Source organism: Pinus tabuliformis, chromosome Q (assembly GCF_031772625.1).
Source record: "Pinus tabuliformis cultivar Carrire ecotype Pingquan chromosome Q, CPIR1, whole genome shotgun sequence".
In the NCBI taxonomy this organism is placed as follows: domain Eukaryota; kingdom Viridiplantae; phylum Streptophyta; class Pinopsida; order Pinales; family Pinaceae; genus Pinus; species Pinus tabuliformis.
The window spans coordinates 961,352,581-961,378,662 of NC_142296.1; the positions used below are offsets into that span (position 1 = coordinate 961,352,581).

Sequence of the window (26,082 nt, forward strand, 5' to 3'; positions counted from 1 at the left end):
TCGTATAATTCAAAATCTGATATAATTCTTTTGAATAGTTCCCCTTACATATATTTCAAACCGTCATTATTTATTTTTGTGCCCCACCCTCATCGTCACCCTTTTAAAATTATACAAGTTGGTTGAATTCAAAGTCCGCCGAGTCCAAATTGGATTACGAGTTTTTAGTATTACGTTACAAAATGGAACTCTCTAGACAAGGTGTTGATTTGAGGTCTGTGTTTGGTTGAATTTGAAGTGCTTGGCCCCACCCCGAGTATTCACAGCGTTCCACCATCGATTTCCTAAACCAACTCCACATGAAGCAAAAAAACACTCTCCGCATTTTTTGGGTGGTGAACTTGTCACCGTTCAGACCGTCAGATCGATTAGAAAGCGCGAAGCAGAGACGACAATTGGACTGCTGACGTTGACTGATCATGTGCGGCCCCACCTGGGAACAGGAACTTGAAGGCTCGGGAGTAGGCAGCCTGGCCAGCCTGGCATTTCCTGAGAGATAGGGCCCCACCATTATAAGCAACACGCAATGCCATATAATTACCGGCGCTTTTCCGTACCCGACGGCGAGAACCACAGGGATACAATTTTCAAATACCGGCGGGCCAACATCGGATTCCGGAATTCTGCAGCGAGCATAGAAGTTTGAAAAGGGAGTCCAAGGAAAGTCAGAAAAAAGAGAGCAGCATATCTCACATCACCACGGGGTGTGAATCGTTATCCTTAAAAATACACACACATAATTAATCTTCATTTTATTGTTTTCCTGTACATGGCGAACTCCCATAGCATCAGTAACGGAGTAGTTCAGAACTGAAGTGGAGTGATGCAGCCGAGCTATACAGAGTCACCGACCCACTGAGTGCTGCAGTAGCAGCTAGCATTGTTTCAGGGAAGCTATAGAAAGGGTTTCAGTTAAAGATAGCTCTGGTTTATTGCAGTTGTGTTTGCTGGCTTGGCTTTCCTTCTTGTTCCAGCAAAGCCATGGCTTAATTTAAAGGACGGGGATACATTTCGCTATTGTAGGAGTGAATCGGCATTCTTGAGCTTGGAACTTGTATTATTTCACGACAATGCGGCAGCAGGGCTCTATATCGCTCTTTCCGAGCTTGTTCTTAGTTCTACTTCTTATTATTGTGCAGGGAAGCTCGGTCTTGACATCTGACCATAGGAGGTGGAGTAGCAGGCTATCATCGGACCGTGCGGAAAGTTTTTTGTCTAGGAATTCGCGCAGGGTATGGAAGACTCTAAATGGTTAGTTTGTCATGTCCCTGAAGCTTCTTTTCAGTGATATTAGCTGCATTTCTTTGAAGTTTGAACTTTACAAGAGATTTACTCTCACCGCATTATTTGCAGTCCTTACTGGTCAAACTGGCTGAGTTTTGAGCTCAATCTTTGCAGTAGTAAAAAAATCACAAACAGAGCATTTTCTCTGCATTGAGCCTATGACAGATAAAATAAACTTGAAAATGGAGTTTTTTTTTTTTTTTGGTTTTATTTAAATGGAAATTATTTATCTAGGATTAGAAGTTTATAGGTTATACAATCTGGACGGTTAATGGAGTTCTGGCATTCTGTTCAAATTTAAAATTTGTCGCAGTAAATTAGCCCAGTCATTGCAATAAAGAAACTTGGGAGTGGAAGGCAAGTTGTCGGTCCCTATATTTCAAACTTGTTGAAGAATATATTTGGTGGATCGACCGGTGTTGTGTCCCTGCAGAAGTCGCCGGGTCTTACCTTGTGATTTCCTGGCCATGTAATTTGAAACAGTCACTTGCTAATCGTCTGGGTTAAACCTTGTGATTTCCTGGCCATGTAATTTGAAACAGTCACTTGCTAATCGTCTGGGTTAAAATTACGCACCTCAAGTCTATCTATAGAAAGTTTTCATCTTAGATTTACAATGTAATTTAATTTTCTCATTTCTCGGATATTATGAAGTCATTATTAATAAATAAAAAACTTTATAACCTATATTAAAATTAAAATTGCAACTCGACACAGTATTATCTGAAATACGTGACATGTTAATAGAATGTTTTCAAATTAAAAAAATATATATTTGCTGGTCAAACTTGTAGCTGTAATTCATATGGCACAATGGTAGGACCATTTTGAATAAATTATTTTCTTAAATGCACAACAGCCTTTTAAATTAAATTAAGTGCAAGAGTGATACGCCCTGCATATCAAGCCCTCATCTCGTTCCCTCTAAGTACTCGCTCTCTAGCGTCACAGGATGGTTGGATCTAGAGAAAATACGAGTTGAATTCAAGACATGCTTCTGATTTGGTCGAAATTAAATTGTGCGTTCCCTGAGGCCATGGCTGTTGAGCTCTTAAAGGCCAACATAGGTTTTCTTAACCTCACGTACTTCTCGGTTGACTTCACCGGGCCTTTCTAGGAAATGCCTCCCGGTAAGTCCTTTCAGGGCCTTTGCATGGCAAAAGTAAGTGCCTGGTGCCACCTTGACTACACTGAGGTCTAGGGAAAAGTTCTTTGTAATAGGGTTATAATGGTTATTATCATCAATAATAATAATTTAATTTTAAAGTCATAAAATAAGGTAAGATAATTATATTTATGTCTAACTATTGATCACAAAGTAGGTTAAAGGGACTACTCCATACAATGCGGGAGAACCAAACAGTCTCCTATAAAAGATACAATGCATAAAGTATAAAGGATACTATTTATGAACATAAAAGATACAATGCATGAAATGCCCTAGCAGAGAAGGTCCAAGAGCTAATGGGTTTGAGAATTAGACCCATCTCTCCTAACATCCGAGGTTGAATGAAGAACGCTGAAGAAACTCAACAAAGTTTGTTGGCCTGATGAAGAGCCGGTGGAAAGTGCGGACAATCCACTAAATCGTTGCCTAGGGGAGATCGCGCACTGCTGAGGTTTGGAGGACCTAGTCCGTCTCTCAGGGACGGATCTGAGACGAATCTATTGTTGAGATCTCGTGTGGCGGGGTGAGGTCCCACAGATCCTTACTGATCTAGAGTTTGGATATGTACTGGTATCAATCAGTCTCTTGGTGCCCCTATCTGAAGATAGTGCCCTGAAAAATGTTGTGATCCTCTATGTGGGGTCTAGTCTAATGGGAGGCTGAAGGATATGCGCTTAGAACTTGAGAGTCTCCGCATATATAGGGCCAAACATCTCTGATCGAGATGCATGAAAAAGTCGGCGAGGGTTTGAGAATCTTTGAACAAGTAATAGAACCTTCCTCTGATCTTGTAATAGACAGGGCATCCAAAAATGAAGTGCACTTCGGTCTCCACTTCCTGTAAATGACATAACTGACAGATTTTGTCTGGTCTATCAATCCGGTGGTCCATCTCTACTCGAAGTCTACGAGAATCTACTCTGAACAGGCCTAGAGAAATGCAAAGAGCATGCATCTAGTGGCGAAATGTATACAAGGGTCGAACAATGAGCCTGTCTCTCAACTCTATGAAGTGCTGAGCGTAGAAGGCCATCTTTGGGCGCAACTCTCCTGGAGGATTGACACAGGTAACTTGGTCGGATTCCCTGTAGATGTTCTCCCTGATAATCTTGTTCAACTCTTGTCTAGTAGGTAAAAGGTGACCAAGATCACTTAAGGAATACCGGAAAGGAGGGAGACGATCCAATTGAATGTCCACTGACTATAAGAGACCTGAAACTCCTGTAAACAAACATCTGGCCTGACTTGAGGGAGTAGAATGGGTGATAGTCTTAGAAGAGTAATATGCCAAGTAAGGATAGTAGTTTCTACTCTTTATCGAGTTTGCAAAGCCCCAGACACAATGCAAGAATGAAACCAATCTGAAGACCGTATCAAGCCGAAAGGGTTAAGCTCCAAACTCTGCAAGGATGATGTGCTTAGGTACTGTTTGTTTGCATCTAATGATGTCGTGAAGAAGAAGAATTTGGACTCTCTCCGTTGAAGCCAAATTGGTGTATAATTTTTTTGTTATAAGGGACCCACCTCTGTTTAAAGATTTACTATAGAGATTTACATACCATGCCCCCTTTGAATTTAAAACAATGAAGTTCACTCAATATGTACTTCCAAGGAAATAGCCTCATTATTTGTGGTGTTGTTTTTGCTAGCATCGGTGAAAATAATAATCTCATTATTTGTGTTTTTGTGGACTTGTATAAGTCATTGTCATGTTTTTTAATTTTTTTTCTTAGACAATTATTTTTGGGAAAAAAAACCTCTTCTACCTTTTAAATGAACCAATTTTTTAAAATTAATTAATTATAAATTTCCCTTGATCTGCCTTCAAATCTTTTAATTATCACAACAAAGCCCTATAAAATGTAGATTCTAGTACCTCTATATATAAATAAGCAAAATGTTTGTTTTAAACAATGCAACTCATTTCAAAAAAATGTTATGATTTAATAAGCAAAATGTTAGTTTTTGATAGCATCGGAACTGCTCTAGCCATGAAAATTGGTGGAGAGGCTAAGGCACATGAGTTTTAAAGAACCCAAAACCGTTTGGTGAAATTCCACTCGGATTGTATTTTATTAAAATAATTAATATTTTTAATGGAGTTCCTAAGTCTAAACTTAGGGAAATTAAAATATTAATGGGTATTAATCAAAATATGGGTGAGAATGATCTAGAAGGCGGATCAAGTCATGTTTTAATCTTTAACTGTTGTTTAGAGACTTAATCTCGGCCTTTGAAGACTCAACAGGAAAAGTATAAGATAGAGGCTTGGAGTTCACTTGGAGACACACAAAGAGTAGATCAGTCAGTTCAATTTTCCTAGGGTAGGGTTTGCTAAGGAATTTGAATCAATGATCAAGCCCTATTTTCCTAGGGCAGGATTTGCTAAGGAATTTGAACTAATGATCAAGCAGTGAGGATTAGAGGCAGTACTGGAAGGAAGTGATTTTCAGTTCCATTGAATACACAGAGAAGGAGAATAGAGCCAATGCTGGTCCAAGAAGGGATAGCGCAGCAGCTAAAGGAGATTGACGCAAAGGGTTAGTGTAAAATCTGGAGGAGGTTGATGTAGAAGTGTTGGGGATGAGCAGAATTCAGTGCCGGGAATCACAACAGTTGATTGGCAAGATAAATCTCGATTTCTCAACAGCAGAAGCAACAATAGTCCAGGTTGACGCAGTCAAAGGGAGCCTCCATGCAAAAATCACGCAGAGCCTGCATAGGCTCACGCAGGGACTGCGCAGTGGGTCATCCAGGAGCTGGGGACAGAGCAAAATCTCTAGAATCAGTGTGAGAGAATTCTCAGTTATCTTCTCTGAGTGGATTGCCATTTTTCTCTAGGGCATCCAAATTGTATTCAGATATTTACTTCCAATAATAAGAATCCTCAGATCTGCTGCACTGGTTTTCCCACATTGGGTTTTTCCGAGGATGATTGTCCACAAACAAATGTGTCAATGTGATTGTTCATATGCTAATATTTCTCTTGCCTTTTAATTTTCAGTTGCTAATTTGTGAAGTCTACAACTAAATTTATTTTGGTATTTATTGAAGTATTAGTGAAAAACTTATTAGAAATAAATCAATTATTGCAACAAATTTTTACACAAAACACTTTTATCTATCGTCTCGAAACAATGCAACTTAGGGCAACACATGTTTGATCTAATAATCACAACACTTTTATCTACTGGGTTGTGCAACTCATTTCAAAACGTGTTATGATTTGTGCAACTCATTTCAAAACGTGTAAAGATTTAATAAGCAAAACACTTCTATCTATTCGGTCGAAACAATGCAACTCAGGGCAAGACATGTTATGATTTAATGAACACAACACTTTTATCTATTGGGTTGAAACAATGCAATTATTTCAAACATGGTATGATTTAATAAGCAAAACATGTTTATCTATTGGGTTGAAATGATATAACTTATTCCAAGACATATTATGATTTAATAGGCATTCACACTTTTATTTATAAGGTGGAAATGCATCGGTAAAATAAAACTGTATGTCTGAAATGCAATGCTGAATTGGCATTGGCCCTCCATTATGATTATACTTTTATGTTGCAATATTTATGTATAGTGTGTCATTGTGTTGCCCTTCAATTAGACTTTTATGTATGTAATCTTTACTTATATATATAGGGTGCCATTCCATAAAATCTGGATTGAATTGGCATTGGTCTTTCATTAGATTTATATGTTGCAATGTCTTACATGTGTACGGCTCCATTCCATAAAATTTGGAGGTCACTAATTTTCTGCCAATTTTATACTTCATACCCTTCTTCCACCTTGTTAGAACATGGACATAAATAGAGCAACATCCTAGTTGAAGTCTTGAATTGTACTTAAATAATCACTTAAAACCCACACTCTTTACAATGAACCTCTCATTATTTGCGTTAATCTCAAATAACTTCACGAATGTGTTTCAACATGAAGGATTCTCCAAACTGAAGTCTTTCTCAATAACTAATGATATAATCTTCATCTCTCGAGAAAAATAAAGTATTCGAGTTTAGCTCCCTAAAGGGAGATTTGATTGCAATTTCTTACCACCTTAAGACTTTCATTATGGATGCCCCCATCAAATGTTGGTCCACTGGTTTCCAACCCCGATGTAGACGATATGGTAGCCAATGATATTTGAGTATGTAGGGATCGAGTTTACACTAACATGAAAGGCTTTCCCTATTTATGGCCTATGCATCTGATGACCTTAAGCTTGTAGTCAATGTGAATATTTGTAATTTCATATAATTCTTAAAATTTTACGGACGTTTGTGTTGGTTCTCAATCAACTTTATCATGGTGGTAACTGTTGAGGTGCATCTCAAGTTAGTTAGTAATGACATAAGCAAGAATGTTCTGTTTTCCAAGAGTGCATGATAGATATAAATATTTAAACATGTAATAATGTGTAATAATAAGACGTGATATTGTGTGGTTGGGAGCATGATTTGTTCTCTCATTTACCTGGGTTCAATTTCAAGGGACAAATTTGGCCCATTATGATAAGGTTCAAGAAGGTAGGCTTCCCCACCACTTAGGGCTTCCTAAGTCATAAGTTATTGGTATATCTAGCTTGTGGGTTGTTCGATATACTCTTGGTGTTATACTGGCAGCCAATAGGTTCGATCTTAGGCCTTGCCCATATTACTCCAACGAGTTGCCAATTTACCATGGTTAAGAAACAGACTTGTTATTACAAAATATTGCACTTTAATGCAAAGCCTTTATAAGGTGCAAATACTATTGGAACATTATAAGTGTTGTCACTCTCACCTAAGCAACAACTTCCTTTATTTTAGTGATTGACAAGTCCAACGCAATGGAGGCTGCCCTAGTAGGACTTAGGGTTCCTAAGGTAACACTCAATCTAGTCTAAGATAACCCAAATAGCTACCCAATTCACCACCAACATTATATTTCGAGTCATGGATAAGGTGGTCTCTCAAAATAAACTTCAAATTTGGCTTAAATTGCTCTAAGGCTGTTCTAAGGGGTTTATCAAGGATGATGTTATGCAAAATAATCCCCAAACAATACAAATCTGAAAATTATTGATGGTTGCTATAAAACTTGTAACAAAGTCAGAAAGTTATAGCATTAAACGACTTACAATTAGACAAGCCAGTAGAAAATAGGGCTAAAGTAATGAATAAATCTAAGGTTAGATTAATTTTTAAAATTTGAAAATTACAAGGCATATAACAGCCAATTATAACAAAATGTCTAGTTTTAATTATGTAACGATATTAATGAACAAGGAAACTTTTATGGAATAAATTATTTTATGTCAAACATTCAATAATTCCCTAGGATTTTAGGTCAAGAATATGCAAGAAAACCATAGAATTTTAGGTCAAAAACATCCATGAAAACCTTAGACTTCTGGTTTTTTATGGCTAAAAATTATATATAAGCTAAACAAAAGCTTAAATTTACCCTTAAAAATAAAAATAAAAATTGAATCTATAAAATATGATTGACTAGGTTGGGAGAAGACTAGTGCCTACTATAGTTTTTAGGCATATGGGATCAACTAAGGACTCTCTTTAAAGGGTGTGAGTAGATCTAGGGTTGTTAACTACAAACCATAGAAGATCATCCTCATACCTTACAACTTCAAGACAATTCAAGGGAAGACACTCCATTAGTAATCTTCCAAGGGTTTAAAAGAAGTGGTTTGTCCAAGAACAATATGAAGAGAATGCACTGCCACCACTAGAGAAGTACAATTACACTTAAAATCATCCATAAACAAAATCCAACAAGATTAAGTGAGATCTCTCATTGAAGAAATTGTTGTCATCCACAAATCCTAGTCATGAACATCCGTAAGCCATCCGCAAAAAATCTCCTTAAGATGTCTCTCTAGCTATCCATCCATAGCAAATATAGAAGAAAATAAAGTAAAAGTAGACAAGTAGGTTCTCCACAAGTTTTAGCAATGATTTACAAATGAGAAGTGCTTCTCTTATTTATATGAGAGATCTAGATCCCCTTTCATTAAAATAATAACATTTTCCTCTCAAAAACTCTAAGAAAATATGAAAGTGCTTTTATCTCTTTTCAAGTCCTAGAGATAAGGTCATAATACTTAAAATATCCATGATACAAAAGTGGATAAGTCAAAAGAGCCCCCAAAAATGCTTTCAAAATGAAACAAAAATGCTCTAATGCCAAGTCATCCTTGATAAATACATAATAAAGGACACATGCGTGGCACGTCTGATCTCCAAGAGTGGACATTTCACTCAAAAATGGTGTAGGGGCTCCAAAATAAAATGTTCACGATACAAGAGTGGATGAGTCAAAAGATCCCCCAAAGATGCTCCCAAAATGAAGTAAAAATGCTCTAATGCCAATTCATCCTCCATAAATGCATGATAAATGTCACATGCGTGGCACGTGTGATCTCCAAGAGTGGACAATTCACTAAAAAAAAAGGTGAGTAGGGGCTCCAAAATGAAACGTTTCCTCCAAACGCTGTAAAGTTTCATCCTACAATTGACATATCATCTCTAAAGGTGCAACATCCCATAAAAAAGGTGCCACACCCTCTCTACAAGGGTGCTATGTTATCAAGAAGCCCAATGTCCTCTCAAAGAAGTGGAATGACTTCTCAAAAAGGATGGAAGAACCTCCTCCATATGTGTAAGTCACAACCATGACCCAATGTAGCCATCAATCTGGGGTAGGTACACAAGTCCAATGTAACATAAAATGTGAATCATGTCAAACATAAATGACACTAGGTGGATCACACTAACAATTGTATTTAAATTTCACAATAACCATTAGAGTTCATACTATTTGTCAAGTTCCGGTATGGGTGGGTCATTATTAATCCCTATTGCATGTGCCAGTACCTAAGAAGAGAAGTATTTACCAAGAAAGCCCATCAAGGAGTAGGTGTAGTGATAGATGGTATGGTTTTTGACAGATAACTTCATGAATTGTATTGTATGGTTATGTGAGGTTGTTTAGGATACTCATCCACATGAGCACCTTTGTTGAGGGAGTGCTTATGTATTGAGTTACTCTTTCCTTGACATTGTGTCTTACTACACCTTTACTTGCCTTTTTCTTGTTTTTTCTTTATTCACCTTTTTTTTTACTTCATTTCATTGAGTCCCCTTTTTTGCATATATATTTCATTGCATAGGGCTTGGGCTGATTTCATTTAGTCCTTTTTAAGTATTTGTTTCATTGTATAGAATTTGGGGTAATGACCTCATAGTGAGGGGGCTTAGCTCAAACTTTGCTTTGGCTTGTGACCTATTATTTATATTCCTTCACTTTCTTTTGCATTTTGAACTTATATCCTGCTCTTTCTTTAATTTCTTTTTCTTTTTTTTATTTAATTGCATCTACGCTGGAGCATACAACTCCTTTTTCTCATGGGATTATGAAGCACAAACCTTTTTGTGTGACTTATGATAATCAATCATGAGTGAGCACATGGATAATTAGGAGAGATAGAAAATGTTTAATATGGATATACTATAACTTTTAAAAGCCTCCCAATAATACAACTCAACTTATCTAGAAGATGATGATGACCACCAAGGTAGGACAAAGCAAAATAAATTGATTTAAAGCATCATGATCCATTATCTGACTCAACCAGTGATCATTACTTTAAAGTACATGTATCCCATGTATGTCATCATGATCATCAAGTGTGAGTGAGCTGACCAATATTATGGGCAACATCATCAACTATATGTGGAGAACCATATGTCAACCGTGGAATCACTGTCTCTGATAAGGACCAATGGAGAAAAAAGTCTCTTCTTGTTGCCCCTAGATGTGAAGGGGTAACCAGACTAATAATTTTTGGTGATTTACATGTAAAAATTTAATAATAATGGTAAAAAGCTATTTAAAAGTTTGTCGGGCAAGGCATTGATCATTTGTGGCACCTAATTGATTTGAATCAATTGCAACCACATTCATTATGAGATCATCCCATATTTTTCAAGTTTTGTCATTATTATCATCTGATATTATATCTATAAACGTTTGCAAATTTAAATGCTATAACACACTGGATTGACATTGTAATTTTAGAGTGTCATGGCCTTGGATGCGAGCAATAATTAATGTTCCACAAGAATTTCTACTTCAAAGCTTTGAGGCACAAGAACGACACTTCACATTCTAATAGACTATTCAGAGGATTAATATATACTTTGATGTCGACGACACATTAGAATCATCATAATTTATAGCCAAATCTTAAGCTCGAGTGAAGATCAATGATTATGGGATGATAATTGGAGTTTGGGACTTCGTGGAGAAAAATGGTCGCATAGGTCAGTTACAGTAAGACAAGGTTGTTTTGAATTGGTCAAAGTCAATTATAACTTTAACTATCAAAGACAATCTAATGCTACGTTATTCAAGTAAGCAAGTGCACTGTTAGACATATTAGCATTCAAAGCATGGTGTGATGCAGTTCCCGTAAATATCTCAAAAATAAAACCTAAACGAGGCAAACAAAGTACACCTTGCCTTGTGGGCATATTGCACCATAACAAAACGAGTCCCCATTTTATGGATAGGAAGTTGTTATATCACTTGGTTTTGTAGTAGCAGGTCTTAAGATTCTTTATAGAAGTGAATGGAGATGGATTAAATTTTGTCTTATAAGTTGAGTTACAATGTCTACCGATTGTTGCACTATTAAATGGGGGAATCTAGACTTATTAGAAGCATGTTAACGATTTAGAGTTACATCTTATTAGGACAGTAGTGTTGGGTCAAGGGGTTGAGACGAATTACAAGATCCATGATTGTGTGGCATTCTTACCATGAATAAAAATAAGAAACAAAAAGAGGCGTTGACCATAGTTTATCCAAATTGATGAGTCTCATCATTGAGTAATTATATGGGCCTTAATTGGCCTTAATTCACTTCCTAGCTTAGTCAAACCAACTATTCTCACAACTTATTGCATACTCTTTATTATATTTTGCTTATGAGTTGAGTTAGAGTTGGATATTTTGCTTTGTGGTCTAATGTGCATGTAATGCAGGAATAAAGGATAAAAGCAAGGGAAATGCAGGAATAAAGGATAAAAGCAAGGGAAATGCAGGGATAAAAGGTAAAAGCAAGGAACTATGGTAAAAGACCTTGGTAAAAACTTGGATGAGACAAGGGAGAGGAATTACAGGAGCTAAATCCTCCTCATTTACTGCCCATCCTTTCGAATATCCCTCTATCAACTAAAAGTACACACAACCAAATTAGGAGTACTAAAAGACAACCAAGTAAGTGGAAGTACAAGCAGCCTCCCTACTAGAAGGCAACCAAGCTAGTGAAAGTGAAAGGACAAGTTACCATTAAGTTGGGAGCTGTACCTCCCTAATTTTGAGGGAAGTCGTTGAGACTTTAGATGTATAAATAGAGAGGCCTAGGACCTCAGTTTTTTAGGCAGTTAACCAATAGTCAGTCAGTCAGTTAGCAAGTATTCAGACCTTTTGACTTGTAACAGTTTGATGTAATACAATGTTCTTTGATAATGAAGATGAGTTTTGATTTGAGCCAACACTGAGTTAACTTAGAGGGCTGAAGCTCTTGGGTTAGGGCCTGACCCTAGCAGCCAAAGCTCCTCTTTCTTGTATTGTATTCTAGCATAGAATCTTGCTTTCTGTTCATTAACTTAAGCAGTTCATTTCCATTACAGCAGTAGCATAGATGCATGGTTTGATTGTTCATTTGGTTAAATAGATGCATTTTCATTACAGTGGTTCAACATAGATTTCTGGTTTCCTGCTCATTGACTTAAGTAGTTTCCTGTTTCCTGTTCATTTGCTTGAATAGTTGCAGTCCATTACAGCAGGGTAGAACAGAGTAGTTGTGTTTCAGTTTGTTCCATTTATGCTTTCATTTAATCAGTAGGTTGGCAAAGAAAAGATCCATCAGGATGCTCACAGGTGTCTCGGCCTCACCTCCTCCCTCTGGGACCATGATGTGAGGAAGAAACCCTGCAACAACCCCAAAAACACAGGGTTTTGGTTTCATAGGGTTTGTCGTTTAACACAATCACGCGATTCATCATATCCTTTCTTGGTTCGTTCATGATCATTCACTCATTTCCTGGTCATTTGTCCCTTCGCCCTCTGCCTAAGACCTCACTCATACTGTCATCCTCCTTCGGCCCGAAACGCTTGCGCAGGAGCTAATAATTCATGTTTAAATGGTTTTACCGGTAAAATGCCTTTCACAAGCCAAATCGTCTAATCACTGCTCAAATCCACTTTTCGCATTTGAATTTTTTTGCCCTTTAAATCCCCACCGTCGATCTGCCTTGTCAGATCTGACGGCTGTGTAATATTCCTAATTAGCTATGGCTAATTGGAATATTCGATTTTGCTTAATCTTTGCCTTCTATGGTTATTTATAAATAAAAAGGTGAGAAAAGGGGACATAACTCACTTTTAGAATAAAAGTCACTCCTAGTAGCACAACGTTGTGACTTAAAGGGGAGCCAATGAGGGACGAAAAGGGGACGTAGAGATGGAGCCCACGTAGACACTTGGAGGGACTGCGCAGAAGGGAAGAAACACGTGGCAAGTGAGGGATTACGTTGGAGGAGGTGAGCCTTGGGATTGAGAGAAGCAAAGGCTATAAAGGAGAGAGAAGCCCCCTCATTTTGATCATTCGATTATGTGCATTGTGAGCTAGTCATTTCGACTTAGAGCACGTTGGCTGTTTAGCTAGTCTGCAACATTGTTTAGTGCATCGAGTGTCTCCGTTCGGAGATCTCACCCTTAGCCCCGGGGGACTTCGAGTGCCTGCTCGGGCAAGGTAGTTCCATCAGTATTTTTGCAGCAGTTTCGTTGGTAGTTGGCAGGAGGATTGAGCACTGTAGATGACTGCGCAGTCTTGAGAGGGATGACGCAGTTCTTTCTGGCAGGAGTTTTGGATTGAGGGTTTGCAGTAGGATTTGTGCTGGGAGATTGAGCAGGGGATCAACCCTTGCATATTGGAGAGTTTTGGCAGAGGTTTCAGGCAGATTTCTGGAGGGTTTCATTTAGTGGCAGTGCAGAGCATTGAGGGACTGCGCAGAACCCCAAGGGGGTGATTTTTGGGGGTTGGCTATTCCAGGAAAGCTTTCTGGGTTTTTCTGGGTTTCTTGAGTAGAGTCCGATTCCAGAGTTTTAGCATTTTCCGAGGAGGGGAACAGCCCCAAATCCTCATTTGATTTCTAGTAGCAACAGCAGCACGGCAGTTCTCCAGCAGCTTCCACGCAGTTCTGAGAGAGGCCATTCTTTTGCTATTCTGAGTGTATTTCTTCACTTGCCTTGTACAAGTCGCGGTGCCATCTCTCTGATCACCTCCTGTACTCATTCTATTGCTCAGTATAATAAAATGGCTTAGCATTTCTCGCTGCATTTCTTGTGTATTTGTTTATATTTCATATATACACTATTGTTGTTGCACTACTGTTATTGCATCTCTGTGATTTTCTCGGCGACTATACCACTTGTACGTTTTTTTGGTTGAGATTTTGCTGGGGTTTAAGGAATATTCCGGGTTAGGGATATTACAGGCTGTCGTGCACCCGCTCACCAACCTGCGCGGTCACATCCACACTATAGATCTCCCTTGCTAGATCCGAAGGCCATTGCGCAATATCGCGTTGATTTCTGTTCGACCGTTATCAGGCTGAGGGCACGCGATATGGGCGGTTTCCCCGTGCTACGTGTCGGTCGGGGAGGAGATTTTGCTGGGGTTTAAGGAATATTCTGGGTTAGGGATATTACAGGCTGTCGCGCACCCGCTCACCAACCTGCTCGGTCACATCCACACTATAGATCACCCTTGCTAGATCCGAAGGCCATCGCGCAATATTGCGTTGATTTCCGTTCGACCGTTATCAGGCTGAGGGCACGCGATGTGGGCGGTTTCCCCGTGCTACGTGTTGGTCGGGGAGGCTAATCGCGCAAAATTCTACAAAACCATTTACAACTTTGAGGGTGCGCGAGATACAACTTACCGCCCTCCAAACCCGCTCGTCATTTCCACATGTTTCTTTTCGCGCTCCAATCTCCACCGTTGATCTGCCTTGCCAGATCTGACGGCTGTCGCATCACCCGATCACTTTATCGCCTTGAACTCTCCACCATCGATCTGTCTCTTAATCCGACGGTTGTTGCTTCACTCGATTGCCAATTGGCTTGGCCGATCTCCGCCGTTCATCTGTCGATCGCCTCCGCGATATAATCCCAGTCGTCCATCCTTTTAGTCCACCATGTCCGCCCATTTGCCTACGTACTCTCCTACCGTCCGATCTCAACCGTTCATTTACCCTTCACCTGCCTGATCCAACGGCTCTCATGCATTGTTGCTCATTACGTCCTCTTTTCACCATTTTGACCTCTGACCGCTTCTTCTGCTTATAAACAGACTTAGCCTAGTTCCATTTCCAACCCCTTTAGTTTAGTTTTGCTGCTTTACCCCTGCAACTTAGATAGTTAGCATTAGATTAGTGTTGCTTAGCAATTTTGCTTAGTCTAGCTGTTTTCATGATTAATCAGGATATGGTGATTTAGGTTTGCATGTTGTTTTCTTCATTTCTACAATAGATTAGCTCTCCCCTAGACTAGGTTTGCTCTCCTTCCATCAAAGTCAAGCTTTTTTGACCCTATGGAAGTCTGGCTTGGAACCCCTGGGGTCTCTTGCCAGATGAGCAGTGACAACAGGCAGTACCTTCACTTCTACTTGTGTATATAGCACAGTCACCTCCAAGTTTGTACGAACCCCGGGTTGATAAGTAAAGCTGGCAGCCCTGAGAGTTGCAACATTCTTGCTGCAATACCTAGGCTCATCACAAATTTGGATGAGACAAAAGCGAGACACATTGTACTCAACTAAGTGGTTGATTCCTAATAACAGGTTGTATGTGTTAGATTCAATTTAGCATATAGCTATAAAGTTATAGTTTATTTAATTTAGTAGCAGGTAGTAACAAGGGGTCATCCTATCTTATTTAATAGGGGTTATTTAATTTAGTAGCATGTAGTCCTTAATAGGGAAGATTAACAAGAGGTCATCGTATCTTATATTAAGAAGATGTGATGTGATAGGTTGCTATGTTGAATTTTTTTGGACGAATGCATTTTATATTAATAAAAAAGATGTACAACCAGAATAAAATAATATGTACAAGCCAAGAAAAACACTGTACAGTCAGTGCTGCAATAAATTATGAATACATCGACACATTTTTGGCATCCCTAATGAGAACAAAACATTTTTCCCTTGATATACCTTATCCTATCAAAATTTTGGAACAAGGAGACAGGACGATCAGAGCCGTCAAAAATATCATACTATTTGGTATTTTTGAATGCACAAAAAATGTTTATTCATATTACATAGGAATACATATTTATAATACAAAATCTATTCCAAAATTGGATACTCGAGGATAAGAATTATTATCTAACCAAAAGAAGGCCAAGATAAGAAGTGGTTTGCCCCTGTGAGCTAACCTGTAAATTTAACATAATAGGGTGCCTAGACTTTTGAAACTTCTCCCGACTCAATGCTTTGTGAAGATGTTTGTGGTCTGATCTTCAGTTTTGTAGCACTCAACTTCAACTTCGTTGTTTCGCATTTGTTCCTTGATGAAGTGTATCATAGTGTTCTTCATTTTTGTATAAAACATTAGATGTTTTATGAGTTGAATCACACTCTTTATTTTTAAAATAGAGTGTTGTTGCTTGAGTCTCTTGAAGGTTTATTTCACCAAGAACCCTCCTTAGTTATATCACTTCACATGTTGCACTAATTGTTGCCTTGTGTTCTTATGTGGATCACAATACAATTATGTGTTACATCTTACTAATTCACAAAATTACTTGGGATCTAATATCTTGAATTCATAACCTATGGTAAACTTTCTTTCATTGCTGCAACCTGCCCATCATATAGAGCTGACATACCTAACCAGTTTGAAGTTATCATTCTTCACATATTGAAGTCCATAATGTAGTGTAGTATTTATTTACCTTACTATTTTCTTTGTCGCCTTCTGATGAAGACGATGGGTTATTGCTTATTGTTCTTGTGCTAGTGAGGTAGATTGAACTCGCTACTAGTTGCTTGTATAAAGTTTTGCTCGTTCTTTTTGAACCTTAACTTGTTGACAACTCTAATCTGGTTTGAATTGGAATTGCCATTAACGTGTAGTTTGCCAAATTGAACTTGAACCCATTTGTCTTGAAGCGCTCATCTATCTTTGAATACCATGGTTTAGGTGCTAGTTGGAGTTTGTACAATGCCCTTTTCAGCTTACACACTAAGTCCATTTGATGAATGATCAATTGGAACTGTGTTGCAACTTGCCACTGCTAACACGAACTTGATTGTGTTCATTTTTGGTAAGGGATTTTTTTTTTTTTGGTCATAAGCAATACTTTATGCAACCAGTCTTTTGTGATGCATGTCAACTGAATTATCTGTTTTGTATTTTGTCTTAAAGTCTCACTTGCATCCAATCGCACTTCTCTCTTTGGGAAATTGGTGTTCCTATGTCTATTTTTTATGGGATCATATTCTACTCGCATCGCTTTATCTGTTCCTCTTTTTTGCGCAAATCCTCAAATGGAATAGTTTCATATGAATTCAAGATAGTGGCCATCAATTCTATATCTACCTATGGTGAAGTGGATTGCTTCAATCTTCTTGACTCTTTGTTTCTTTTGCATCAGTTCTTATAGATCTATGTTATTTGGTCACTGTGGAAATAATCTAAATGTATTTCATTTCTACAAGGTTGAATTGTACCATTTGGAATCTCTTATGCTTTGATTATGTCTAATAAATATCATATATATTAATGAAACATACATTAAAAAGGCTATCCACATTACAGATACCATTCTTTCAAGTCGGTTATCCTTCAATACCTCATTGTGTAGCACCTCTAAATTGAATAATTTGGTCAAACCATGAAATCCCTAACTTAAAATTAGAATATTACCTTGGTCACATGTTATAAAATAATTTATATTCCACTCAATATAGTCTTGTTTTTTATGTGACCTTTTATCACTTCCCCGGATGCGAAACTAACATTCTCTATCTATCACCCCTTTAACACAAGTTAAGATTTTAAAACTTTGAGTTACAAAGGAAGAACATAAACACACATAATTGGAGAAAAATAAATAAATAATGTATATAGTATAGATATGTTGTAGCTAATACATACATGAGAGCCTAAGGTAGGTTACCCACATAATTGAGCATTCAAAACATCATTATATAGAACCCCTAAGTTGGTTAAGCTACCTAACCGTCAATCTAACATTATTATATTCCCAAGTGTTCATATGTGTCTTAATAAAGTGACTCCTATTACACTCTATCGCACCCCTAAGTTGGTTAAAGTGGTTAAGTTACCTAACCTTTAGTCTAACATTATTATATTACCAAATGGTCATATATTACTCAATAAAGTGACTCAAATTACACTAAAACACGTTTTATATTTTCATATTATATTTGAACACCAAAAATAACATTCTTGACTTACTATCCCCTCTTAATATTATTATCACTCAAACTCTCTCTTAAGAAAAAAGTATTGATCTCAATGGGAGAGACTAGAGTTAACTACAAGGCAATCCACCCATTGTCACCTCTGTGGCTATGCCTCTCACTTTAGATTAAGGTGACGGGAATCCTAGCCTATGGGGTGTCCCTAAACGTTCAATCTAGCCAATTGGTTATAGTGTGGGAGTGATCTTATCTTAGATTGATAACTTGAGTGATTGCAATGAATTTTCCCTTTTAAGTGAAGAGAAGTTTGATGTGTAGTGCAAATAGATTGTCAAATTATCCCCAAACTACAAATGTGTTTGAGATATAGCAACAAGTGTGAATCACCTACAAAATATGCTGGAAGTAAAATATGGCAACTTTAGTGTCAATTTGAATCACAATCTTGTGTTTCAATCAATGTTGCACGAAACGCCCCTCCCCCCCAAAGGATCCAATCTGGGATCGGTGGGGAATCTGCTGTCGGATCCGCGGTTCAGAAATCTGAAACTGTGGATCGGGTTGGCAAACACGTTCTTGGAAATTCAGAACCGTGCCAACTCGATCCGTGGATCCGATGGTGTATTGGTGGCGGATTGTACACAGAGCCATATGGATCTGATGCTCGACGAGTGGTTCCATGACGACTGATATTATCTTAGATTGATAACTTGAGTGATTGCAATGAATTTTCCCTTTTAAGTGAAGAAAAGTTTGACGTGTAGTGCAAATAGATTGTCGAATTATCCCCAAACTACGAGTTTGTTTGAGATATAGCAACAAGTGTGAATCACCTACAAAATATGCTGGAAGTAAAATATGGCAACTTTAGTGTCAATTTGAATCACAATCTTGTGTTTCAATCAATGTTGCACGAAACACCCCTCCCCCCTAAAGGGTCGAAACTGGGATCCGTGTCCCATACAGATCCGTGGGGAATCTGCTATCGGATCTGCGGTTCGGAGATCCGAAACCACGAATCGGGTTGGCAAACACGTTCCCTGAAAATTCAGAACCGTGCCGACCCGATCCGCGGTTCCGATGGTGGATCCGTGGCAGATCGGGCACAGATCCGTATGGATCTGAAGCGGATCCGATGCTCGACGGGTGGTTCCGCGACCACTGACCCAAAAAACATTTTTTATTTTTCTTTAACTTGAGTTGGGGGTGGGTTTAGGTTGAGTTAGGGAAATAATAGATGGGGATAAAGCTCATTTCCCCCTCTCATTTCCTCACTCTTGTATTTTTGGAGAGCTTGGAGAAGAGAGGCTTGAGGAGAGAGTTTGGAGGAGTCAAGGACGAGGAGCTAGGAGCAGTGAAGGAGGAGGAGCTTGGAGGAGTAAAGAAGGGCTTCCATCTACAAGAGCTAAAGAGGTAAGTGCAAACACCAAGCTCCCTCATTTTTCTATCATTGTTGTTTGAATTTTTTCTCCTCCGTCTCCTACTCTTTCCCATTCTTTCTTTTTGCTCATTTCGTTGCAGGTTGTCCATCTATATTCATATTCCAAAATGGTGTTCTTTTGGCTTCTATGTATCATTCCACTTTTGGTTTTCATGATAGCAAGGGGGAGTAGGAATAGAAAGGAAGAAGAACAAGAGGATAGTGGTCCCCATATGAGTGACCCAATGTATGATTAGGAGGAAGGGTTTGAAGAGGAAGGGGATGAAGAGGACACTGAAATGTTAGAGGGGAAAGGTGCATTGACACCCTTATGGAATTATGTGACCAAACTTGAGGGTGAAAAGGTGGTCGAAGCTACAAGTTTTTGTGCCTACATGGTTGTCATGGAGGAAAATCATATAGTGGTTCATATACCCATGTGAGGAGGCATCTTTGTGGGGTGTTGGAAAGTGATGACAAAAAGGGTGCCATGGGGAATCTGGGATAGCAATTTTCCCTAAGGTTTCAGCTGAACAAAGAAGAAAATACGCCCAAATAGAGGAGGCTGCACAATAGAAAAACAAGAAACAAGACACTCATTTTGAATCAAGTGCAACTTCTAGATTTGGTAGCTCATCTCCTCATGGTACTTCTGTAACCTCTGGAAGTAGAAGAACAGTAGGGGATTTCCTGAATGTTGCTGGGAGGGATGATGTGGATGGAAAAATAGTCCGATTTCTTTGTGCTTGTGGTGTACCATTCAATGTGCTTCGATCTCCCTATTGGCATGACATGGTTAACGCCATCAATGAAGCCCCAAAAGGATACAAGAGCCCCAAATATGAGAAAGCTAGAACAATATTATTAGAAAGAGAAAAAGAAAAGGTTCAAAGAGATTTGACACGTTTTACAAATGAGTGGGTGGATTGTGGGGTATCCATCGTATCAAATGGGTTGACAAATGTTAGAAACCAACATTTGATAAATGTTCTTGGTGTTTCTGCTAGTGATGTAGTGTTTATTGCATGTCATGACTCCTCCTCCATCAGTGAAACTTACAAAAATATTGCAAATCTCCTATTCCAATCAATCAAGATGTTGGTCCTAATAATGTGGTTCAAGTGATCACTGATAATGCAACAAATTGTAAGGCAACAAGAAAAATTATTGAGCGTACTCATCCACACATCTTTTGGTCCGGGTGCTTGGTGCACACATTGAACCTTTTGATGCATGATATTGTGAAGCATAAAGAATGTGGATGGATTAATGAGTTTTACAAGAGAGGGAAGCAACTCATTAAATTTATCACAGGGCATACAAGGGTAAACTACTTTTATGGCACTTACTCCAAGTTGCAGTTGCTTAAACTTGCAAAAACAAGATTTGCAAGTTATTACCTCACCTTTAGGCGGCTAGTGAAGGTGAGACAAGCTTTAACTAATATGGTGACCTCTGAATCATGGGAGGACATTAACACTGATAGAGATGGTGCTATTGTAGCCAAGGACACTATTCTTGACAGCTACTTTTGGTCACAGATTAAATATGTTTTGCAATTCACCAAACCAATTTATTACATGATCAAGTTTGCAGATTCAGATCGACCAATAATTGGGGAGGTATATAAGCAAATGGATAGTATGTTGGGGCAAATTAAAGAATGTTGAGCCTAGAGATATCACATTATACAATTATATTTGTGCAGAGGTGGTAAAACAATGGGATATGATAAACATTCCATTACATACCTTAACATATGTTCTGACACCTAAATACTATCATCCATCATGGCTTTCAATAACAACACCTGGGGGGGGGGGAGCAAGAGAAAACCACACCTAGATCTAGAGGTTCTATTAGGTTATATGAAATCATTGGATAAATTAGTCTATGATGAAGAGTCATTTGCCATGCTATGGAAACATTTGAGCAACTATACGCTTAGCACTGGTCCATTTGGGAGCATGCATGCAATTAGAGATTGAGAGAATTTATCTTCTCTTGAGTGGTGGAACATGCATGGAGGTGCTACTCCACTTCTTCAAACTTTGGCACTGCGAGAGCTATCATAAGTTGTAAACACTTCTTCTGCAGAGAGGTGTTGGAGCTCTTATTCTTTCATCCGCAGTGTTAAAGGGAACATGTTAAGTTTAGACCAGGCAAAGAGTTTGGTTTATTTTCATTACAACTTGCGATTTTTGTCCCATTACTGAGATGATGCAAAGACTAATAAAGACCTTAAGGTTTGGGACAAAAATATAGAGGAGCCCAATTTGGAGGATGGAGTGTTGTGATTAAAGCAATTGGAGGATGCTCTTATCCAGGATGGTGATGATCAAGTTGAGATGCCACCCCCATCCTGTCCCTTGGTTCCCAAGTTCCATGCTTCAACACCAACAACGGGGGATTCATCTTCATCAATTGCACTGCCACAACTTCCAAAGCCACAATCTTCACCATCTTCTTCATTTGCCACCATGTGGAGGCTCACGTTCTATTCATGGTGGAAGGAGGAGATGTTGAGAAATCTAGGGCATAGCAATTAGGTGATTTCTTTTATATGATAACTGCTTGTGAATGCTTTTTACGTCTTTAGATTAGGATCTTCTCTTTAGTTAGATTATTATAGTGTTCTTCTTCATCAAACAACTACCAAAGCATAAACAATAAAGAGACAAGAGACACATAATGTAGGCGATTAGCCAGGGCCAAAACCTCTCCACTTGAGAGGAAAACCCAAACGAATTATTCTTCTTATAGAACCTTCAATTGACGAATACCAAGACCAAGACCCTTGACACAACCTCTCCAAGATCAAGTCACAAATCCTTCTTTTCAGCGTCTTCTTCTTGACCAAGTCAACACTAGTCAAGCTACTTGCTCTCCTTTGGATCTCAGCTATCCTTCAGATTTTCGACCTTTTGTTTTAGACTTGCAATTTTCGGCCTCTTTAGAAACCCTAGTTGCAGCATGTGAGAAGTATCTCCACCAATTTTGTGCCCTTGTACCCTTCGCTTAAGATGGAGACTTCTTCTATTTCAACTCGGCTTGCATTCTTGATTTGTCTTCTTCCTTGTTTCGGCCTCCTAGGATGATTGAGATAATCTCGGCTTCTCCTGCAACAGAGGATACTCCTCTTTGCACGAGTGATAGATATTAACCCTAAAAACAACCCAAAACAACTCGTCTTCTAGTCTTTCCTTCTTTTCTTGGAGAGAGGCTCTTGTAATGTGATGCTCGCATTTCTTTTCTTACTTCATATTTCTTGACTGAATTCTATTTCAAGGTGAGGCCGAGCTGCCCTATATATAGTGATCTGCCCATCAAGGTAAGTCGACTTTTCCTTATGACAAGGCTGACATGCCTTTCTGGAATTCTTCTTAGGCCGACTTCAAGTAGGGTTTGTGACGTGGTCTTGGAGGGTTAGTGACTCAAATAATTTGTTCTTTTACAATGTGTAATATGGCCAAAAAGGGTCTTCGAATTTTCACATTGACTCTATAGAATTTTATGACATGATGACCAAACCTAATAGCTCTCAATGGGAGCTTCTGCCAAAAATAAAATTCCTTGAGCATGAAACCCATGACTCAAGCATTACAAAGATAATTTTATTTTCTTCTTTACATCAATTACATAAAATCATAATTACACGTCATTATGAAGACCAAACCTTAGTTACACTTTTCAACAAGAGAGATTAGTAGATCTATTCATAGTTTACTACTTTTGTCATAGATTAGACTTGTAGTCTTGTTGTGAATTTGAACTTTTTTGTCTTACTCTTCCCAGTTCAGTGTGTACTTGAGTCTTGGTGGTGGCCAAGTGACCTATTTTGTAAACATTATTATTTGAATTTTGGACATGACTGATGCTGACAGTTGCTCATTTGCTAGATAATTTACTTGAATGTTTGATGATTTTATCTACTAAATGTTTTTGTTGACACCTAATCCTTGCGATTGGGTGAATTTTTGAATGGACTGACATAAAAGAAGCGCTGTCCTGTGCGTTAAAATTTTTGAAACGGCGTATTTCTCCTTCCAGAGTAAAGGATCCTCGAGAGGCGGTTAGTCCATGTCACGAAACACACGGGGAGCGCTGGATTATACTGTAGCAAAAACTTCTGCTGCAAAACTTTTACTCTTAATGGAAAAAAAATATAGTTATGATGTGATTGGACAGCAAACTCAAATGTCAATTCACATTCATTTGCACAACATTAAAGTATAGAATATGGCAGTATACCAAGTCCAAAAAAAATACCCTCAACAACATAAAGCACTGCGTCCACTAAAAGGCTGAAGAATGTAGTCCAGACATATTTGGACTCTCAATATCACAAGTTACAAACCCTCTTAGAAATATATGAAGTCATCCCTTTGTCCATATCCATGCGGTTATACTTAAAATACCATGTCAGGTGATATGAGAAGGGAAGTGCCTGCTCTCCACTAGTGACAATAATGGGTCTACCTCTGCATGTTAAAATATTTTTGTGGGCTTTAAGAAACACTTTGATATCGTCCATTGTCGTTAGTCAAGAAGAGTAAGCAATTTTACTGGTAATGAAATAGTCACACCAGATTAGTAGGAAAGAGTATTAAGGGATAAGCACTCATATTTTCAGACAATTCCTGACACGCTAACAAAAAGGGGCTCCGAGAATCCAACAAACAATGAACAAGGTGCAACAATATTACATTACTGATAAATTAGAGAACACTGATAGAAAATAAATGTCGAGTAGGAGCATACTGGGCGTGAAAAAGAGGCATTCTCAATGGGGGCGGACACGGTTGCTCAGCCTCAGCCACACCACTACGAAGTTTTACACGCAGCAGAGGTTCATGCGAGAGGCACGAGGTTTGCTACCCCGCATCTCCACCAGAAGACGCAATTCATGCGATGGAGGCGGCACCTGCAATCAGATTCGAAATGGATATGGAAAGCTGCAGAAACGCAAAGAAGTGGTGCATCGATGTCATCAATAGTAGGACGCAAGGGTTTTTGGCCCTCTTTACAGGAGACAAGGAACCAGTACAGCCTACCTCAGACAAAGAGCTCGTCATTTGGGAAAACAAGAACAACAAAGCTTATGCATTAATCGCAGCATCTGTAAATGAAGAGGTGAGTCGCCATATTTCGTCATATTCAACTGCCTTTGAAGCCTTACAAAAGCTGAAAGAACTCTATGACTCACATTCTACACTTGAAGTTGTTCAACTCATGATTAAACTCTTCACTCTTGAACTGCAAAATAATGATCCTCTTGCTCTTGCATCTGAAGTAAAGTCTATAATGCATGATATCAAATCCACTAAGGTTGAATTGGATATTCCTCTTATCGCTTTTCTCAAGGCACTTTATCCTACTTACTCCAATTATCTTGAGTCATTGCAAGCAAATGGAAATCTCAAAGATATAACCTTTGACTCTCTTGTGAAAAAGTTTGCTGAAAGAGAGAAAGCTTTTGGAAAGAAGACAGCCCCTGAATCTTCTGAAGAGGCTGTGTGCCTTGCTCATAAAGAAAAGCATCCTGCTCAAGATTCTACAAGAGGAAGAGGTGGTCGAAGAGGAAGAGGAAGATATTTCAGAGGCAGGGGGGGCAAACATTCTCAAGGAGAAAAGGCAGATTTGCACTGCATTCGCTGCAAAAGAAATGGATCACATGATGCCTTTACATGCAAGCTACCATGGGACAAAATTGCGCAGAAAAGAAACCAACAGAAAGGTAAAACTGATGATACAGATAAAGGTAAAGCACCTGAATCCGCTCACTATGTTGTGGTACAATGTAACATTGGAGTAAATAAAGATTTATTTAATGCTTCACTTGCTTCTTGGAAGAATGATCGGTTGCTTGATTCAGGAGCAACCTGCCACATGACTCATAGAAAATATTTTTTTGAAGATTTCACTGACAATGTTGATGGAGTAGTATACTTTGCAGATCAATCAAAAATCAAGCCATCAGGGCTTGGCACAATCAGGCTTAAATTGCCTGGTCTTCTAGACTTTCTTCTACATCATGTTCTATATCTCCTACAGCTCAAGAGAAACTTGCTGTCCTTGGTCCACATCCGCCAGCAAGGTCACTCCATTCATATGTTTGATGGCAAGCTTGAGGTAAGAAAAGCATTTGACCACTCACTTGTCATGAGGGGAATAGAAGAAGAAAGGCTTCTCAAACTGCAAGGAACCTCTGCTCATGCACAACATTTCTCATACAATTCTCATCATGAAGAAGGTACACTTCCATCAAGTTTATTATGGCATGCTAGATATGGACATTTGAACTATGACAGTCTCCGCTTGTCGAAGAAAAATGGTGTTGTTGGTTTGCCTACAATTCCTAGGAAACTTAAGCAATGTGATGCTTGCATTCTAGGAAAGCATAGCAAACAATCTTTTCATGATTCACATTCAAGAGCACATAGGAAACTTGAACTCATTCATTTAGATTTATGTGGTCCAATGCCTGTTTCTTCTGCAAATGGAAATAAATATATCATGACATTTATTGATGACTACACCAGAATGTGTTGGGTTTATTTATTGAAGAACAAATCTGATGCTTTTCAAACATTCAAGAATTTTCATAAATGGATTGAAAATGATGCACAATCTCATATTGGGTCTATTCGCACTGATAATGGAAAAGAATAC

At 38.6% G+C, this 26,082-nt stretch overlaps 1 protein-coding gene across 1 annotated transcript in view; it reads left to right on the forward strand.

The window, feature by feature from the left end:
- Window positions 1-676: 676 nt before the first annotated feature.
- LOC149222677 (glycerophosphodiester phosphodiesterase GDPDL6-like) overlaps window positions 677-26,082 on the forward strand; it is a 378,163-nt gene continuing 352,757 nt past the window's right edge. Inside the window, exon 1 of the mRNA XM_089385570.1 lies at window positions 677-1,251. Coding sequence (XP_089241696.1) covers window positions 1,071-1,251 — 181 coding nt within the window. The 5' untranslated portion in view covers window positions 677-1,070. The remainder of the gene's footprint in view (window positions 1,252-26,082) is intronic.